General features: G+C 33.3%; 1 protein-coding gene across 1 annotated transcript in view; it reads left to right on the top strand.

Annotated features, from left to right (window-relative positions):
* eIF3e (eukaryotic translation initiation factor 3 subunit e) overlaps positions 1 to 21,881 on the top strand; it is a 33,923-nt gene extending 12,042 nt beyond the window's left edge. The window contains exons 4-10 of the mRNA XM_069845519.1: positions 5,436 to 5,597; positions 6,431 to 6,553; positions 7,524 to 7,756; positions 16,616 to 16,733; positions 16,857 to 17,068; positions 18,237 to 18,471; positions 21,381 to 21,881. Of these exons, the coding sequence (XP_069701620.1) occupies positions 5,436 to 5,597; positions 6,431 to 6,553; positions 7,524 to 7,756; positions 16,616 to 16,733; positions 16,857 to 17,068; positions 18,237 to 18,471; positions 21,381 to 21,407 (1,110 nt within the window). The 3' untranslated portion in view covers positions 21,408 to 21,881. The remainder of the gene's footprint in view (positions 1 to 5,435; positions 5,598 to 6,430; positions 6,554 to 7,523; positions 7,757 to 16,615; positions 16,734 to 16,856; positions 17,069 to 18,236; positions 18,472 to 21,380) is intronic.
* Positions 21,882 to 22,287: the final 406 nt, after the last annotated feature.

The raw sequence follows: 22,287 nt of genomic DNA, 5'->3' as shown, positions 1-22,287 counted from the left end.
GATTAACAGTTCATTGTTGTTCGTACTAGTCCAAGTAAATTGTCATTGTCGTCAGTGGAGTGATATAACGAATACTGTGTTGAGTGAAAATCCAATTGTTGACGAGAGCGTTTAAGGCGAATTGTAGAAAGGAATTATTGTTGTGACGAATAAATTACATTGTTGTTACTAATAAAATTCACAATAATATCAATTGAACCACCAGCCACATTCAAATTTGAAAATTGTACATTCAATAATTATTCCTTTTAAAATTATTCATTCGGAAATTCTGAATAAGTTGAATACACCATGTAGGCCTAAATCAACGTGTTCTACTTCTATTACGCACACGTCCAATATAACATCAATTGAACGACCAACCACATTCAAATTTGAAAATTGTACATTCAATAATTATTCCTTTTAAAATTAGTCATGTTTATTTTTTATGTCATCGTCGTTAATTAAAACTTTTCTAACACTTGTGTATATTAGTTAGGTTATGTTATAGCTTCTGCTCTGAGAGGATAAAAAGAACTTCTGCTATATGATATTATGGATAGTCACGTATCAGAGATTGTTTAATATTAAGATTTATTGAATAGTAATCATTACAGTGTCTGTATAAAGACACTGCTGCCATCTAGCATGCATCTAGCGTAATATTTGTAATGTTGAGATGGTACCGTTGCTTACGAGATTATACAAGCTGGCGCATAGAGCTTGAAAAACGAGTCTGAAGTGGTTCCCTCGTAATGCCAATTCCGCCGCTCGGAGCGCTGTTCTGCCCTATATATTCATAGCAGAACACTTAAAAGACATTGACATTTGGGACATTTAAAGGACTCATCATTGCTTATTAAATGCTTCGTACAATATTTTATGGACAATAGACGTAATTTGCAAACTTCTACTCCTCAATTATATTACAATAAAAGGCTGTCATTCGTGATATTAAAACATATTACATATAAACTGAGGGGCTGTCTGCTCTGTACTTCAGTTCATACACCAAACATTTCCGGAAATAAATTAACTTGACATCTTACATATACGCACTATAGCCTACCCTTTTCACCTAATATTATTAATATTGTTATTAAATAAGATATTGCAACTAATTAAGGTACTGCATTATCTTTAATTTCCTTGAATTCATAATTACGCATTTGCAAGAAGGCCTAACTTTTCCCTCTCTTTTTAAAAAAAATACGGACGTCACAATAACTGAGAAGTATAATTATTGCGCGATTTTTTCTTGGTGAAAACATTTCTATAGGCCTACTGATTAATCTATTGAGCATAGTAATAGTAAACGCTGTAGTATTTTAGTGCGTGTACGCCTACTCAGCTCTTGTAAAACGAAATTTTCACTTTCACTTTCAACGGAACACTTACTTACCTGGGTATATTCAGTTCTTGTATCTTGCAGTAAATTATCCATTTGTGATCATCTTTCCAATATAACCTCCCATTGAAACGACCACTTAAAATCATGAGCTAGAATTTATTATTTTAAAAACATTTCCACGTACATACTGTTATAATTATTATGAACCACAATACAAAAGACAACACTGTGAAATTGGATTAATTTACCAAGATCAACATCAATACCGGTAGTATAAAATCACATATAGGCCTAGGCTATATTATTTCATTACTTTATGGTATTAATTAGAAGAATTAATTTTGAAGAATTTACAAATATGCTGAAATAATTTATGACACCTCTTATAGAAATGTAAAAATATGTATGTACATTTTGAAACAATGGGTATAGCACCACTTGAAAATGTTGAGCATTTTAACAGTAACTTGTAAATTGTTCCATCACGTTGTCTATAGTGTTCATTTATTGTAGCACTTTTAGAACGAACGTGGTTCACATACATAAGAAGAAATGACGATGGAATGAGTCTAACACATACAGTTTTTCTTTAATTTTTAGCAAATGATGAAGTTGAATATATACTGTTACTTCATATCCTAACATAAGTAGAGTTGCCACCATAGATGTAACACCTGAAATGAATATTATAAAATAAATTAATGTATTGGTAATGATACAAGAATAAAAAGAAATTAGGCTAGACATAACCTCACAAAATTACAAACACATGCTAAAACAAAACAAAAAAAAAAACTTTACGTATCCGTATATAATAAAACTAGATATTCCAGATATAATTTGTTTCACATGATAACCATCTCAGCCTATTTCGGCAGTAGCCATTATTAGTTACAGTTTGAGGTGCATACCTAATCTCATACTAACCTTGTTAAGTTCTCTAACCTAATTCACTGATAATTACGTAACAATACACAGGTCTAAAATACAGACAAATACACATTAATTACCTAATAAGTACAGCATGAAGATAATTCATTAATTTTGTCGGTATTTTCTAAAAGAGAAAGGGAAAATAGTAACAACATTATCTTCAATGTTTACATCACGTCGTTCACATTTTCATTAGGCCTATATCAGTAATGCTTGGTAAGTGAAACAATGCATGAAATTATTTTACATTTCGGGTCACATCATTCGAGAGTCGGAAAATGCAATTCGCCACTTTTAACATAGCATTGCTTGTTATACGAGAGAACTTTGACATTTACCTTAACCTATAAAGATACGACCTGTTGGTACCGAGTTCTTCACATAGCAAAACACAGACAATTTTCGAATATAACTTAGCTGAACAAACTTCAAATAACACTGTAATATGCTTGGCATATTTATAATATTCGTACTCAATCAGTAATGCACAATTAATCGAACTATTTTCACGATGCACAATGCTTTGTAATGGTACTATTCATCATTTCATAGGGCAGAGAGGCGAACCTAGCGGCAGAAATTGTCATGACTCACAGAGACCTACTCTCGATCGTGCTATGCGCCAGCTTGTGTAATCCTGTAAGCAACGGATGGTACAATAATACATTTGAAGACAGTTGTATTTTCGTAAGTCAATTAATATTTTATTGTATTGGAGTACTTCGTTACTTCTAATCTTTATATACTTTCTTCTAATCGTGTAATAGTCAATTAAATCCCACTCGAGTTTTGATTTTCTCTAGATAAATCAAAACGTCTAGTGAGATTACTGTTGATAATTAGTAGAGGAGGAAGGGAGATATGCCTCTTTTGGTGGAATTCTTGTGGAGAATTACCATTAAGGTTGTTACTAACAGTACCGTAATTAAAGACAGAAAAATAGTTTGCAAAAGATGTGTAGTAGGTTAATCCATGGCAAAAATAAAAATATGTCCGTTTTTCTCATCTGGACTGATGGCAACGGAAACAATCTCATTACCTAATCTTGTAATAATACTAGTAGTAAGACAAGGGGATTTTTTAGAGTTTTTTTGATTCTCACACGTCAGTCTCATTGTGCATTTTGTGCTACTCCTTAACCCAGAGTGCAAATTAACAGGGGAGAAAGAGGGAAATTCCCCAGATGGTAAAATCATTTCCCTGACTGATGGTAGTAATATTTTTTCCCTACCAGGAAAATGATTTTCCTCCTCTCATGCGCTAACCTTGAGATTATATTTTCTATTGGCTATCATCAATATTGTCTGTAAATTTTTATATCATTGTAACCATGATGATATCTACTGACCTTGGCATTTGCTAATATGTAGCACACCACACGGCATACACTGAAACTGCATGCTAAATTTCCACCGTCAAATGAATGGAGATGATCAGTAACTGAAGAATCTCCACATTCAACACTAAGGTTTTACTTGAAAAAAAATATCCTGAAATGTTACTTCGTCTTTTCATACATAGTTACCAGTTCCAAAAAAAAAAAAAAAAAAAAAAAAAAAAAACAAAAAAACAAAAAAAAACAAAAAATTAAACTTACTCAGCTTAAAACGTAACCTGAAAATAGTTATACAGATCGCAGTTTAGTAAATTATCACTCAGGGATGCCAACTTATGATACAGCACAAAAGCAATGGTAGGGAGCACCAACATGGCCATGTGCAAACTAAAATTTCTCGCAACATATCAACAAAAAGCGGTAGCCTACTCACTAGTGAATATAGATGGCAGGAGTTTTGTTCCTGGTAAATATATGTATTATGGCTTGTACATTAATATAAATGTAATAGGCTTGATGGTAAAGATGAATTTTAAAACTACAACCACCAATTCGACGAACCAACATGAAATTTAACAACCGGTTCGCACGAACCACCTGAATATCACCACTGTAGCAATGTGTTGCTCATGACTTTTAATACGACTCATGTGTATATAAAAAGGTGAATGTTATTTGTCTAATTCTTATGTTACCTTGTTTAGTACAGCCTTTCGTTCATGTAAATGAGGAAATACTATTTAGCCTATTTAAAAAATTTTGATGTGTGAAGAATGTTGATACATGACAAAATTGGTTGAATTTTTTCTCCCCTCAGGATGGAGCTTGATTCACACTCTGCCTTAACACATTACATGAGTTCTAGCTCTGTATTCTTGATAAGCTTCAGAACGTTCACTTCTATGTTACTATTCAGTGACAGGGTTCCAAAGAGTTGGAGTCTCCTTCTCTCTAAGACTCCCCATATATGCTTTGCAATTTCTATGTGCTGTTTGTACAGTCTACAAATAGGATGTCCTTGAAACAGTGTTTTCTTCTGTTTATATGCAGGAGAGACTTTGCGAGAGCTTGGTTGGGGCTTTTAACAAGAGTTTTGCCCAGATTGGGCAGGATATTATTGCCCATCTTTGCTGATATTCGCTACTAGTCCATAGTTTTATTACAGTTTTTGCATTTGATTTGCTAATACCACAGACTGATTCAGGTCCAGTATAGGAGCCTCTTGCTCCTTTCTTGGGAGCTTGTCTGCTTTTTCATTCTCTTCTATATCTTGATGGTCTGACATCCATCGCAGCTCCACTGTGTTGTTCTGTGGCAGATCCTGTAAGACTTGAAGCCATTTCCATATCAATTTAGATTTAAATTGAATGGAGTTGAGTGTTTTAAGAGAAACTTGACTGTCTACCTAATCTCTCTTCTGTTCACTTTACCACTTTAGAGTGTACGAAGAATAATGCTTAATAATAATTTTATAACCAGCTGTTTTGACTGTGAACTACACAGATACCTCATTTGAATAACTTGCACATTATTTTGGAACAAAGCTTAATATATTAGTACTTAATATATGTACTTCGGTACACACAATAATATTAATATATTAGGTTTGCACGATTGTTTTTCATCTTGTTTCAGATCAAATTTCATTTACAAATTCGTAATTTTAGTCCACTACTAAACGAGATAAAAGAAATATTGCTGTGTGACTTAGTAGCTCATTTACATTTTTTCTGATGACATTTTTGCACTGTATTACAAGAACATTTTATAAGCTAATTATCTGTTGAGAAGGTTCAATACTCATTCAGAGAGTTGGTTTTCTTCTTGTTTCAGGCAATGAAACAACGTCGTTTAAATGTAGTGTCGCAACTACAGGAATTGAATGAAAGCTGTGAATTAATTATCAAGCTTTTGACAGATGATGAGTCCATGAAGAAAATGGAAACTATGAGAGACTCTAGAACACTAATGAACTATCTTCAAGAGGAGTTTAACGTAAGTTGTGTATTATCTTAACTGTGCATTATTTGAACATGGAACTTTATTTTATTGTGTATTTGGAGGGGCAAGATATTCAGGGAAACAGTAAACTGTGATTATGAAGATCGACATAAAATATTACATAATGTAGCATTACTGGACAATAGAACTTAGTTTATTATTGTTAATGTGTTTCGAAATAAAACCTAGCTATATATAAACATTCTTCTTCTGGGTCATAATTTCCAACGAAATTAAGTATTACGTATACAAAACACACACACACACATATATATATATATATATATATATATATATATATATATATCACATTTCTTATAAAATCCGTCAGATTCAGTAAACCAAATTGTTTTTTCTGACGGGACGTCATGTTTATTTTTAAACCAATTTTGACATTGAAATTGAATCTAGCATGCTCTTATATGTCAGTGCTTCGAGGACAGTGGATCTACAGAATGCCATGATTACATACAAAAAACAAGCTCTTAATAACACAAAAAACTCACATAATGATGGCTGCAAACAATAAAACTTTCAATAAACATTGGAAACTGTCATATCAACAGATGTAGCCATTCTACTTACAATAATAGAAATGTATGGGTATGTGATCTGGCAAACATGACGACTAGTAGAATTCCAGTGATAATCAAAGGTCCACTGTATATATTATGTAAAACTCCAACTATTCATCTGTCCATTGTGGATACATTGACAGAAATTTTTCGAAAAGGATAGGGGGTTAAAATCTACGAAAATTCAGTTTTGCTGTAAGAAGTAAATAGTTCCAGTGTTAATTTTTGTGTGTTTTATTGTTATCTGTTTAGTATGAAACAGAAATGATGGAGAGCATGTATAAGCTGGCTAAGTACCGCTATGAATGTGGAAATTACTCACTCACCACCAGCTACTTGTACTTCTACATTCTGGTTATGCCTACAAATGACAAGGTACCGGTAATATACTTTTTTCATGTTGCAATTTATACTATATATGTTCGGTGAATGTATTACGACATACAATAAAACCTCTGTCAACTGAGAACTGGATTAACTGAAATGTGTCAGTTGTGTAACTGAATTTTTATTTTAAAATTTAAAGGTTATACCATACTGTGTACTGTCTTTACAAAGTACAAAATTTATGTATGATGTATGGTACAGTCATATTAATGTATTTTTAATTTCAACACTTTATGCGCAAAATATAAGCCCAAAGTAGAAATAGTTCTAAAGACAAAGTAATTGTCACTGAGCTAGTCAGAGGAATATGTGTGAAGGCACACCCCATTGTTTACACGAGCTGACTGAACCCATCCCTAGTACTAAGCAGGTGTGACATTGCTGCTAGAAAAAAAAAATCGGACTCTCACTGAAAGAAATAGTGAATAATCCGTATTTAGATAGGTTACTCCATGAATTGTATCAATTTGTTATATTTTTAAAATACGTGTTATACATTCAAATACACAATTTATGAGTCAGTTTCTAACCTTTTAACTCTAAAGAGAGTATATATTATCTGAAATGGAGTCAGCTTTCTTTATTCCTGTTAACGGAGGGTTTACTGTACACCTTAACACCAGTACTATTAATTTATATGTAAATATGGAGATATAGCAATTTACTTAATTTCATAATAATGAGAAATTGTTTACCATTATTAGATAAGAAATAATTAATAAGAACTTCTCTGTTGCATGCAGTAATTATCTCAATTCAACTAAAGAGCAGCGGTTGATATATTTTTCATTTGTTATTTCTATTAATTTATATAAAAGTAAGAGCTATATGTAGAATTAGTGTATATCATCTTATAAAACATAACATTTTAACTCAAATATCATATAAAGTCATATATGTGATCCATGTTTATCAGTTTTCAATTATTTAATCATAAATATCTTAACATCCTGAACAGAATTACTTGAATGTACTCTGGGGAAAACTTGCTTCTGAAATTCTGGTGCAAAACTGGGACACAGCTCTTGAAGATTTGAATAAACTTCGTGAATATATTGATACCAGCACATTTGGATCAGCCCTTCAACATCTACATCAACGTACATGGTTCATTCATTGGAGTCTGTTTGTATTCTTCAATCATGAAAAGGGAAGAGATCTTGTGATAGAGATGTTTCTCTACAGACCACAGTAAGTAGGGCTTAAGTGTAAGATTATTTACTTTCACATACAGACATAAAGATGCAAAAGTTTATTGTATGTAACTCATGCACAAACACAAACATATATATATATATATATATATATATATATATATATATATATATATATATATATAGACACACACACACACACACACACATATAGGCAGTGGAGCTTTGATTTTGATTATCAAAATAATAATAATAATAATAATAATAATAATAATAATCCGAAGAAAAGAACCCTACAATAACAAAACAACATGGAACTTTAAGAAAGCGAATTGGAAACTATTTACAACAGAACTCGACAAACACCTCAAGGTCAACACACCACTAATGGAAAATACAAACTCAGATAGATTGAACAAATATTTCTCTGAATCTCTTCTTAAAATTGCAAAAAAGCACATTCCACGAGGCAAACCAAAAAAATACACCCCATTCTGGACAGAAAACCTGAATTTATTGAAACAAGATAGAGATAAAGCAAGAACCAAAGCAGAACATAGTAAAACACCAGAAGATACTCAAGATTGGAGGAAGAAGACTGTCATTCTTAAAAAAGCAATCATAACAGCAAAAAAGAACAGTTTTAATAAATGTATTGAAAATATTAATTACAGAACCGATAGCGCTAAAACATATAAATTTCTGAAGAATATTTCCAATACACAGGAAAATACTAGCCAACCTATTATTCATAATAACAAAACACTAACAGATAGTAGAGATATAGCAAACGCATTTAATAAACACTATTCATACTCTCACAGATTACATCCCAATACCAAAAAAACTGACAAATTTATCAAAGGAGAATTACATAAAAATAATAAAAACAATATTACTCGCAATATCACAAAACCTGAAATGTTTCATCAAAATTTTACTCCCAAAGAATTAAATATAGCTATACAAAATTTAAAAACCAAGAAATCTCCTGGCCCCGACAACATCCATTCCGAATTTCTGAAACATCTGGGGGAAAAAGCCAAGTCTGTACTTTTATCCATTTTCAATTTATCATAGAACACCTCAATTCCTGCAGCTTGGAAAAAAGCAATCATTGTACCAATTCACAAAAAAAGGGAAACCTGCTCATGATGTTAATAGTTATCGACCAATAGCACTATTAAGCATGATAGCAAAAACCATGGAGTCCATGATCTCCAACAGATTAACTTGGTATTTAGAATCCCAAAATCTTTTATCACCAAGACAAGCTGGCTTTCCACAACTACACTCTACCAGTGAACAAGTCATACGCCTCGGCCAAGAAATAAAAGACAGTTTTAACAAGAAAGAAGATACCTTGGCAATATTTATTGACTTTCAGCTAGCATATGACTCTGTTTGGAGAAATAAATTATTACTAAAACTCCAGAAATTAGGTATCTCCAGCAATATGTTCAAATGGATATCAGAATTCCTTAGTCAACGATTCATTGCCACTAAATTCAATAACTCAATTTCTAGTTACAGACAAACATATCGAGGTCTACCTCAGGGCGCTGTCCTCAGCACAACTTTATTCAATATTTATATAAATGACTTACCCTCCCTATTAGAGGAATCAAACATGAAAACAGCACTATTCGCAGATGATATAGTTTTGTGGACTTCCAGATCTTACAGACATAGAGACAAAATTCAAAATTCTGCTCTTAAAGCACATCAAATTTGATGACACTCAATTTAAGCAAAAGTAACTACCAAATATTTTCACTTGGTAAAAAAGAAAGAGAATTCAATATCCAATACAATGGCCAATACCTTCCTAGGACTTATGAATCCAAATATCTTGGAGTTATTTTCGATAGTAAGTTAACATGGAGCAACCATTTGAAATACATTTCTGAAAAAGCTCGTAAAAGATTCTCCCTTCTAAAAAGATTAGCAGGAAAGAAATGGGGATGCTCTAGGAATACTTTGAACACTACATACAAAATGTTTATACAGCCAGTGCTGACATACTGCGGAGAAATTTTGATTACTTCACCTTTCATAAACGAAATAGAATATGTTCAAAACCAAGCTCTCAGACTCATTACTGGTGGAATCAAAACAACTCCAATAGATTCTGTGAGATTCCTCACTAATATTAACAGCATCAAAATGACAATAGAAGAAAAAGCACTGGTTCAATATGAAAAACTTATTAGATTACCAGGAAACAATTGGCATTCATACAGTCCTTTCTGTAGATTGAAAACTCAAAAAAGTTTCATATCCATTGTTCAAGAATTAAAACAGAAAATCAATATCCCAAATTTAAAAGAAAAGTTACAAATTAAACCAAACCCTTTAACTCTATTAAATATAGAATATAATCTAAATTTAACAGAAGAAATACTGAAATCAGAAGTAAACACTGAAATACTAAAACAATTGTCTTTAGAGACAATTAATATTAGATACCCTCCACAAAACTGGCTTCATTTATACACTGATGGATCCTTGATCTCCAGAGAACAAGGTGCCGGTGCAGGTGTTACGTGCTGTATCTTCTCACTTTATAGATCTCTTGGGTATGGAACAACAAGTTTTGATGGAGAAATCATTGCAATAAGTGAAAGTCTCAGGAATCTTCTATGCCACATCAATAAATTTAGGAATGCAGTTATATTGTCAGACTCCAAAGTAGCTATTCTATCAATCGTCTCTAAACACACACCTTCATCTCGAACAGCAGAAATAACTAAAATGCTCTCTCAATTAATATCACTCAATAAAAGAATTGTATTCCAATGGATACCATCCCATTGTGGAATCCTGGGAAACGAGAATGCGGATGCTTTAGCAAAGAAGGGCAGCACTGCTACTTACAGACCTGTTACTAAATTTACGTATTACTCTGTGAAAAGATTTATTAAATCTACATACTTAGACTTCAACAAACAAAATTTGATAACACAATCCCATGGGAAAAAATGGAACTTTCTGCATCAAAATCCACAGTTAATTCCCGATTTACCACGAAAATCGTCTGTAGCTGCATTTAGATTGGCAACAGGCCAAGATTGTTTGGCCAAACACCTGCATAGAATTGGAATATATCAGTCCCCTAACTGTCCATTGTGCAACTCAAACCAAGAAATGGATTCGGAACACCTCAAAATCTGTGCTTCAGTGGCTGGTCATGATAATATCTTTGAAAAATATTGGAGTGCAAGAGGTCAAATGACTTTATTGTCAAACGCCTGGCATTAGAAAACAACAACAACATAATAATAATAATAATAATAATAATGGTTTTTGCGAGATCATGTACCTGTACATTTCTCCTAGCTGACACACAATCTCAAACATCCAACCGGTTGCTCGAGTGTTTTGTAATGTTATGATTGTGATTTGGACTTCATTGATTATTGCAGAACTGGATCACAACTATCAGTGAAATTTCTTGACTGTGTGCAGCTAGAGTGCAGGTTTTATTTTATGCAAAATGGCTCCAATAAAGTATTATAGTGTGAGAACAGTAAAAGATCTAGTAGTAAGGTACATGAGCCATATTCCAACACTCTAAGCTTTGAAAATTTATATTTATTTTTTCATTCAATGTGGAAACTTTATAAATTGTATACGTTTAGTATATTTACACAAATACTTAGAAAAAATATATTTCAGGTATATACGTACAGTAAAATTCAAACAGTAGAACGAAATTGAAAGTGAAATTAATTACTTCTACACCATTTTCATTATATTTATTACTATAATCATCGCGTTAAATAAAGCTAAACACGTTCAATATGGTGACACAATACAAGCAGGGTGACTCGAAAAAAAAAACAAGGTAGAAAATATTAACACATATTCTTGATTGAAACTTTGGTACATAGAAACTGTATAGAAAAATCCTTTGACTGGAGAAATACATTATCAGTCTTCTTCACAATCAGGACAAACGAAGGATCCTCGAAAATCAGCACTTACATCAGCATATTCTTCATGCACATACTTCTTACACTTGCAGCACAATCGCATATCGGCGACTCTGTCCACCATACATATTGTGGAAAACCAGCTTTCTTATCTCTTTAAAGGCATTTCACTTGGTCCTGCTTCTTGATAATCCTGCACAGACATAGTTTTACTGGGACATTCGGAAATTTTCTTTGGAATTTTTGATGCTATAGTCTTTGGAAGATTCTTCGTTTCTGTCTTCGTGGATAAGGATTTCACTTGCGTTGAGCTTTTGCGTTCATAGCGGGACGTCTTGGCTTGGTTTTCTTCTCCTTAAGTTTGGGTGAAGTCAAAATTTCTGTGAAGCTTGTTGACAGCCTTTCGTCATTCACAGGAACTCCACTATCATTAGCACATTCAGTGACTGATGAGTTGCAAAGCTCACTGTTGCCGTCACTCTCTTCGTCGGATTCTAACCTCTCTCTATCTTTTTTGGATGGTTGCAGAAAATATAAATCAGAGGGAGCGAATGCACTATCTGGTATTACCTCTGGGTTAAATGGACAGATCCCAGTGGCCCTAAACCCAGACATGATATTGTTAGGTGTCATGGACTTCAACCAAACGTCGGAAAAAAATTCTCCCAAATCTTGCTTTCGTAATGATTCTTTTGCCATGATTGCTCCAGTACCGTAAAACTGCCGGATCCCAGTATTGTTTGAAGGGTCCGAAAACTGCCTTGTCTAGAGGCTGCAATTCGTCTATGCAGTCACTCAGCAAGCAAAACAATATTATGTCATGCTCATCTGCTACGTCAAAGATATTGGCATCAAGGTGAGATTTTGCACCATCGAAAATGTGCAAGGATTTGCCGACAGTTTTAAATTTAGCAAAATGAGCTAGCCATTTAATAAAGACCTGACACGTCATTGAGCCCTTTTTTGTCATTTCAATAGCTGTGCCTGGGGGCATGTCATCATCCCATTCCGGTGAGTCTCCTTTTGCCTTTGAAGAGAATCATGGGAGGAATTGCTTGACCTACTGCGTTGCAATAGGCTACAATTATTATATTTTCTCCATGTTCTGGTGCAATCAAATGTAAGCATTTAGTGCATTTAGCAGCAAAAACGTCCTGTTGTGATGAGTCAATCGACACCCCTTCTCATCTATATTGTAAATATTCTCAAGTTTTCCCATAAATCCATGTTCCATTATGGCTTCCAGTTTATCAAAATAGTCTTTCACAATTACACAATTTAGTTTCAGTGCCCTGCCCTGGTTCAAAGTTTACGTTTTCCTTTTTGACACATCTTGATGCCGCTTTAGAAATAATTTCATCCACTTCCTACCAGCTAACCCTAAGTTTTTATTAAAATTATTCTTTATGCCGTTTATTTCACAAAATGTGAAAACAGTTCTTTTCACAAGTTTACTAGTCGACGGCATCCCTCCATCTGCAAGTCGGAAAAGTCGGCTGCACAATTCTCTTTCTTGCGCGAAACTTAAAAGTGCAGAACGACCAATATCTTTCTTCTCAGCCCCGGCATTGACATGATATCTAAGGGTGTTCCTAGCTATACCGTAGTGTGTAGCAGCTGTGTTAAGAGGCATACCATTCTTCACAGCTGCAACAGCCCGTACCATTACATCCTCAGGAATTTTCGCTAGTGGCTTACCCATAATCTAAAATAAAGAAGAGATATTAAAGATAACGAATTTTGCACCTAATGTCTGAGCTAAATATGCAGTAGTTTTGGTAAAATGCATTAATACTGCTAAGTATGCCGTTCCAATGCTAAAGAGCATTAAATAACTCGAATTTATATTGGGATGCTTTATCATAAATCCTGTAGTAGGCATAACTGAAGTCAGTGCAACAGGGTTCATAATTCCGACATGTGTCGGATTTAAGAGCACCTCGTTTGCAGTTACTAATCGCGCTATTACACAATCCATATTGATAGATTCTGAAATTAATGACCGTCATATTAAACTACAATACTTTACACTGTGAATGATGTCCAATATGAATTACATACCTATGTCAAAAGCAGAATACTCAGAAAAATATGCTTCCTTTAGACAATACTTTTATCACACAAAATGTCTACTCACGCTCTGATCAGCAGAGAAACGCTTCTGCAAACTTGTTTATCACGGAACTGATATTGCTCTAAGACTGCTTCAAGAAACTTCAGTCCTCTGTCGGTTTAGACCACAAGTTTTTGCAGCAGAGCCCACTGTCGTAATTAAGACCATGTCAGAAAATAGCTCACCAACCTTATTAACTTCTAAATAAATTCAATATTATTAGTAATTTTGAGGCATGTAAACAAATAGGGGATATAACCTGTGTTTGCAAAATTCTCGCATATAAAAGTTAGAAAAATCATAAATGAAAAAATAATAAATATGAAAGCTTGGCAAAATTATCAGGTGGAGTAATAGAAGCTCATGATGACATTAAGAATTTACTTTTAATATGGGTGATTGAACAACAGACTAAAAGGAACGGCATGAGACTTTCATATATTTGACAGAATACGAAAATATATTTATACATTTTATTTTTGAAACAGATTGTTGCTGTAATATGGATTCAGAATATTCACTTATCATATTTTTGGTAAACGTCACAGTTTCGTGATACTCGAAGCTTCACTATATATATATATATATATATATATATATATATATATATATATATATATATGCCTACTATATGTCCAGGATTAATCCGGATAGCCTAGTCCTGGATTCCTTGTGCTATCTGGGTAATGTCCAGGGTTTTGAATATCAACAGTTATTCACTAGCACTTCGATAGTTCACACTTTGGAATTACATTTAGGCAAAAGCATTGATAGCAGAAAATTTATTTTCATGTTGGTGTTGGTCGCACTGATGCAGTGTATGAGTACAAATTCCTGTATCATCAAGTGACTTCATTTGTATAGCCGAAAGCAAAAGGCACATGGCATGCATATTTGTTAACATTCATGTGACCCATGTTTTAAATCAGTCTGTTTTGCAGGAAATTGGTATTAAACTGTAATATAATTTTTTGTATTGAAAATTCACAATAGGAAAAGGAAAGTGTGTCAATGAAAAATTGTAAGATGAGTACAAATTTTTAAAACCATGTGACAATACTGTATCCAGGCTTTTGTAGCATTGCACTTGACGGTTATTTGCATGGTAACCGTTCCTATGAAAAGTTGAATACTGTGAAGTATCCTTGTGAACCAATCAGAACATTGCATTTTCTTTCAGCTGCTATGTCGAGTGTTGCTGTGTTGTCAGTTTGCTTCATGCTGTGTTAATTACATGGTGTTACTACAATGTACGTTATTTACGCATTAGTGTTATAAAGCTATAAAGTATTTGTAGTGCCGCTGTGAAATGCAAAAAAGACATAATTCAGAGAATGATAACTTACATAGTGAGAATTCTTTGCTTAAAGGAATAGCATTAAATAGCATCTGAATTAGCGTGAAGGACTGATCAATTTTACGAGCAGGAGAAGAAATTTGTTCCTATATATGAGATCTTTCCATTACGTTTTCATTACAATGCTTATAATGTGCTTCGTGATTAGCATTAATTTGAAGGAAAATGTTACGTATAATTAAAGTTCGTATATAAAGTTCTATAATTATTATAATCAAAAGTTATATAATATTACATAATATAATATGATATAGTCTATAATGCAAGTGTAAAAGTTAATCAGTGATAATTTTAAGTTATATAATCAATAAAATAACAATAATAATTATTATTATTAATTAAAAGTTACAGAATAATTACCATTTGCATTAATGCAGCAGAATAACAAACTTCACATAAGGTAAGTCTACTGCTATGTAGTGGTCATTGTGACAATGTTGCATCTCTTGTTGCTACTAACATTATGTCAGGTGTAAGGTTGTTACAATGGCCCAGGTATAGTGACCTCATCCAGTGTACAAAGAGTAATGGAGTATTTTCTGTTGCTCACAAAGGTAGAGGAGATATTGATGAGCACATTAAAACTGAAAAACATAGGAATGGTGTTAAAGCTGTACCTCCATCGAATTTCACAGTGTCTTTTCAAGAACAAGGATTTGAGCACTAGCGATCTTGATTGTGCTGTTAAGAAAACTACACTCACATACCATTCAGCAAATCGGACTGCGCATCAAAACATATTAAGAAATTATTTGAAAGTCATTACTCCTCAGCTAGAACCAAAGCTGGACAACTTTAAATGCTACTTCTCAATTTTTTATCCCTCATTTCTCATGAAAAACAAGAACTGAAGAAGATGGCAGAGCTAGCCGTCGAAAGCTTGGAAGCTAATCTCCAACTCGCCTGGCTGAGAACCCGAGAAGAGTTATTCTATATCAAATGCCAGGAAAGCCTCAAGTCTTACAAGAACTGAAAAGACTACAGTGGACTGACTATAGTGGACTTCATGTTGTCAGCAAACAGCTGGATACTTTAAGAAGATTGATTTTCTTTTAACATTGTGTTAAAATCATCAAGTACTTAAATAACAAGTAGGTAGTCCATCACAGAAGTGTCCTTGATTTGGACAAGAGAAATATGGTAAGCCTTATATTCTACAGTCAGAATACTTGCAAAATTGCTAAACATTGTTTAAATTGTTCATTTTGCAATGTAACAGATGAATAGTATGCAAGCTATTTTTGTGTTGATTATTTCGACCATTCTCCCACTTTCTATAGATTTACTTGAAGTAATGGTTTTGTCTCTGTAAACGCCAGTTGGTCGTATTTAGTGTTATTATGAGTATAATAGATACCTGGTATTTTTCCATTGTTGTCAGAAAATTTACTGGTATACTATTTTTTTTAAAGCATGTTGTTAAATATGTTCTCTTCTTCTCTACCCTCTAAAAAGTATAGGCGTAATTATAAATATTTTTCTTTTGCATAGATACCTCAATGCAATTCAAACCATGTGCCCTCACATTCTACGATATTTGGCCACAGCTGTCATCATAACTCGGTCTAGGAGAAGTGCTCTGAAAGATTTGGTGAAAGTTATACAACAGGTAAGCCCTTGTATTGAAAAGTATGTGGTGTAATATCAGTGACCTTGCAATAAGAGAGCTTTTCAAGGTTATTAATTGCTAATTTTTTCTTCTAGTATTCAAATTTATGTATTTTTATTGCAGGAATCATACACATACAGGGATCCTATTACAGAGTTTCTAGAGCACTTGTATGTTAATTTTGATTTTGATGGTGCCCGTCAGAAACTAAGTGAATGTCAAATAGTGCTCTTCAATGACTTCTTCCTTATTGCATGTTTGGATGAATTTGTCGAGAATGCCAGACTCATGATTTTTGAAACTTTCTGCCGCATTCATCAGTGTATCAGTATTGGGTAAGTAATATAATAAAAGGGTGAAGGAGATTGCATTTGTATCTTGAAGAAAGTTTTGTTAGGCTTCCCGTTATCTGCAAAACGGATTTTAAACTAAAGAACAAAAAAAATGTATTGTATAATCAGTAATATAGTTACTTCTTTAGTTATCTGAAGTAAACTGTTATCCCGACTACAGTGCCAGTAAGGGAGCTTTAGTGTTCTGTACTCACCTTCAGTTTACCCATACTCAACCAACTATTCCATGCACTTACTGAAAGTACAGTTGAAACATGTTTCAGAAGACTGGAATTAGACTTTTTGGTAATCCACTGTGTCCTGGAATTTGACATTTCCAACATTTCGCAACTATATACAGGGTAAGAGCAGAGAGCTCGCCTACTCTGGTCTTACCCTGATGATGGAATCTGTGGATTAGCCTGGTGTGAGCCCAACAGAGTAGGCAACCTCCCTTGTCTTACTCTGATGATGGAACCTGTATGTAGTTCTGAAATGTTAGAAATGTCGAGTTCCAGGACACGATGGATTACCCAAAATGTTTCAGAATACTTTGTCTAATTTATTTATTACTTTATAGTGCACAACTTTTCCCTTAACATTATCTCACAACTTCTCTTGTCATTGTGCATAAATCAATAGTGTTTATATTTTAATTTAATCATCATATTTTCCTTCATCTTGTTTCATATCTAGATAGTATCCAAACTGGAAGAGAATTTTATACCAAAACAGTTCAAGTATTTATTATCAGAAAAATTTATCGTGATCGTTGATACTCTAGTCTCATAAAAATTTCAATATTGTGGAACACAGAAGAGGAGGGTTAAAAATGCCATACCTTGATTAAATTCTACCCATTTAAAAGCTAACCCGAAAATAAAAATGGTTGCACCACACTGACTACTAAATAATCCCTCAGCTGGTTGGCAATACCTGTTACCTGGTTCCTTTTTACCAGAGGAACTTTGTTTTTATCCCAGCAAGATCATGCAAATTTTCTTGTCAACAAGACGAATATGAAATGGTTTAGCTTCAATACTTCTGTTTCTATTGTCAGTCATAATCATAATCATCCTGGCAAATTTATAGCAGTATGAGGTTAAGAGCATTCAAATTTGCATATAAAATGTTGAAAATTTTTATAAGGTAATCACTATGCTCATTGCAGAATGCTGGCAGAGAAGCTCAATATGAAACCAGAGGAAGCAGAATGTTGGATTGTCAATTTAATTCGGAATGCACGTCTAGATGCTAAAATTGACTCTAAGCTTGGACATGTTGTTATGGGAACGCAACCGCTGTCTCCATACCAGCAGCTCATAGAGAAGATTGATTCCCTTTCTGTTCGTTCAGAGGCTCTTCAGAATCTCATAGAAAGGAAGCTGAAAGCCAGGACACAAGATGTAAGTATTTTTTTTGTGAGTTATTGTTTAGTCAACTGTCCGAAAACAGTTTAAATCTCATAAGTGACAAAATAAGGCATCACTCATGAGGCAACTAAGCCAGGAAATAATGGAGTAGGGTGTCCAGTTCCTTTTCCCCTTTTTCGTGAATATGATTATCAAAAACAAAAAATATTATTGTTGCTCAACACGCATTCCATTTTAATATGCTTGATTTAGTATTTCTGGAAATGTACTGAAAAAAATTCAGTTATTTAAGAGTAGTAAAAATATTTCAAGTCAAATTGCCCAAATATACGCGAGCATTTCGTAGTGTTTGAAGAAGCCCTGATAACTGCAAGTAAAATCCCATGAAACATGCGAACTTCTAGCCTTCTACTTCCTTCCTCTATCACAGATATTATTCAGGCACCTATCACAAGAGATGTTGTGAGGGTGTGTGTACGCATTATAGCCAATAGAAGGAACCATTCTAAGAATTAGAATTTGTCACATTAGCTAGGAATAATCCACAACACTAGCACAGCAGATGACAAGTCACATCTAGCATGTTTTTATTTAGTAGGTATGTATTGCAATGCAGAGGATCAGACAACACCACACTGTTCTCTCTCTCACATCTAGTGCTAAGCAGTCAAGGTTTTACCACAGTCTAATATATACAGTCATGAAGCTCAATACGTAGTAAATATGCATCCATAGATAGTCGCTAACCACTGGGATCACTAATATCGCCTCATTACAGACAATGCAAAATAGTATCGGCACAGTCAATTTTTCCTAGCACCCTCACAACTCAAGCTTCGTAACTATATATTAGACTGTGGTTTTACTTCGATATGTCAAGCTGTAGTCTTCTATATCAATTATTGCACATGACAAATTATTTCTTTAATTTTAACTGTGGAAAGGAATATCTCATTACTCTGTACTATGTTGCTTATTTTGTTTTTTATGTTTTTCTTCTCCCACTCTTCATTGCTTCCCTCTAATGCTCTTTCCTCTGGGTAAGAGGAGAGCTCATTCAATCAGTTGCATTTTGTGTGAATTAATAATAATGATGAAGATGAATCATCGTCAATGGATTAGATCATTTTTTCTCATTCTTTATAAATTTCCTACAAAGATATGACAGTTAACATGTTATATGTTCGTATGAGCATTATTATGGGATCCAGCTGTGACTTGTCAGTTCTAAGTTGAAGTATTGTTTCAGAATGTGAAAGTTCAATTACAAATGTCAGTCAAAAGAAGAGCCCAAGAAGGAATGAGCTAAAGCTGTAATTATTTGCAGTAAAATGTATATGTTTATATTGTGTACAATTAGAATTATGTACAACCAACAAATAAGTCCACACTAAAAACTTTGGACCTAGTGATCCATTGCAGTCTCTGTGGTTTCATGCAATTTTTTAAGGGTCTTCCAATAAACCATCTTCCGAAAGGGCTGCTTTCAGCCATCTGCTCTTGACATTCTCTGTACACTACTCTTTCAGTTAGCTCTGTATTCACGTAGGAAATAAGTCACAGATTTAATTTCCAGTTCTTCCAAAATATCTTCATTTCTGTTTTTTATCTCAAATTGTGTATAGTGGTGTTCTTCTTCTGAATCTCATTTTACTAGCAGTTATTCTCTGGATATCCTTCTTCGTCATTGTGCATGCTTCAGAAATATAGGCTAAAGTTGGTCTTGCCAAGATATTGTGCACTCTTAATCTTGTATGGCACTGTACCAGTAGGCAAAAAAAACTTAATTGATCATTCCTATGATTTTTACAAAATATATGGTTTTGAAATTTGTATCTTTTTCTTGTTCATATTAGAGATTATAGCCTAAATATTTAAATGTATTAATTTGTTCTAAAATTTTAGCATCAATGCAAATTTTGCTTCATACAGGATATTTGCCATGAAATGTCATTATTTTGGACTTTTCCACAGAAATTTCCTGTATTGAAATCTTTTGCAATAATATAAAATGTATTTAGGCTATATTTGAAGACCATCCTCCAAGGTGGCTAATATCTGATCTGCTATATCTATTTTAGTGTGCCTGTTAATGGGGATGTATCCTCTATTTGGAGATTGGTTTTGCCATTTATCTATCATAAAATTCATAATATATTATAAAAAGTAGTGAAGAAAGAGGACAACCTTGTCAAACACCTGTGTTAATGGGTTTGAAATCAGTGATTTCGTCATTTATTTTGACTGAAATTTTTGTATCTTTGTAAATATTAAATAGTGATTGCATTACTTTATTTGGAACATTATCTTCTTCTAATGTATCCAATAACATATCTTTGTTTAATCTAGGAAAGCAAGGTGTTTCTAAATTATAATCACATCATTTTTCGAACATTGGTTTCAAAGTAAAATGACCATCAGCACATGATTGTCCTTTCCTGAAAACATTTTGGTCTTCACTGATCAAAGTTGCATAGTGAGCAGTTACCTGGTTTTTAAAATAGATGAGTAAATTTTATAGCCTGTGATTAGTTTGATTCTTCTATAGTTCCCACATTTCCGTGTATCTCCCTTTTTTGAAAATGGAAATCACTATTGCTTGTATCAACTCTCTGGAGGACTTTTTCTTGACCAAATTACGAAAAATAATTGAAGAAATCTCTGAAGAAACTTTACACCACTGAATTTGAATAATTCTATATTAATCCCATCTTCTCTGGAGGGTCTTGCTGCTTTTAGACTGTTTTAAAGTGTCTCTTAATTCATTAAAAGTAATATTTTAAATTATGTTTTTCTCATAAGTTCCATTGTGATATACACCTGTACAAAATATAAGTTCAATAAGAGATCTCTTTTTCAGGCGACAAAAACAAACTCTTTTTGTTTCAAAGTTGATTATTTTCATATTTTGCTCATGTGTGTTTTTTTTCTTCTTCTTACAGATTCGATGGGGAACTCAGGAATTTTAAGGCAAATGCAAGTTATTGCAATGTTAAGATTTCTTGCAGCAGGTGACAGTGATTTAAGAGAAGTGCATTCATTGGACAAAAATTACATTCATACAAAATTTTTTGATATTCATTTCTGTGCATTGAGAAGTTAAAACTGAAGTAAACATAAATGGATGTAAGGAAATAACATATTATACAGGTCAATTTATATCTTATTTTCAATTAAGCCGGTATTCTTGATATGTGTATAGTTTCCTACAGAAATACGGAATACATCATTCTTAATATAGCAATTTGTCTTATAAAAGCATTTATGAGTTTCTATTTGTATGATTACTTTTAATCTCAGCTTCTGATTTTTAAATGTTGTATTCCTTATCTCTTGGAAAGAATATGTTCTTAAAAAGTAATCATTAAAAATGTCATTAATTTTAAATGCTGTTTATAAGAAGATTGGAAAATCAGAAAAAAAATAAATGACAAGAAACATAACTTCTGGAGTTCTAAATTATTGACATTTGGTATCATAACACAGGGAGACCAGATGTCTATTTCCGGAAAAAGTCCCTCATTTTTAATTACTATCCCAAAGAATAAAGGTCCCTGTTCTTGTCCCTGAAAAGCAACTTTATTCCCTGAGGTTTACTTCTGTTGCATTAACATTTGGATTTGTTGGATTAATTTTTATTTCTGGATAGTGTTCTTTTGGAACAAAAAATCTAGTCAATCCCACTTTACACTATACAATTTTCAGTGGCACTACATGTCTGAAGATCTAACTACAGTAAAAGCTCATTTCGAAATCAGTTAATTCAAAGTAACTCATATTTCGAAGGACTGATTGTTCCCTACTTTGATATATGGATTATAGATGTAACATCCTAAAATGGGGTTGCTT

The sequence above is a fragment of the Periplaneta americana genome, chromosome 14, assembly GCF_040183065.1.
Source record: "Periplaneta americana isolate PAMFEO1 chromosome 14, P.americana_PAMFEO1_priV1, whole genome shotgun sequence".
NCBI lineage: Eukaryota > Metazoa > Arthropoda > Insecta > Blattodea > Blattidae > Periplaneta > Periplaneta americana.
This window is presented reverse-complemented; position numbering and strand designations above follow the sequence as displayed.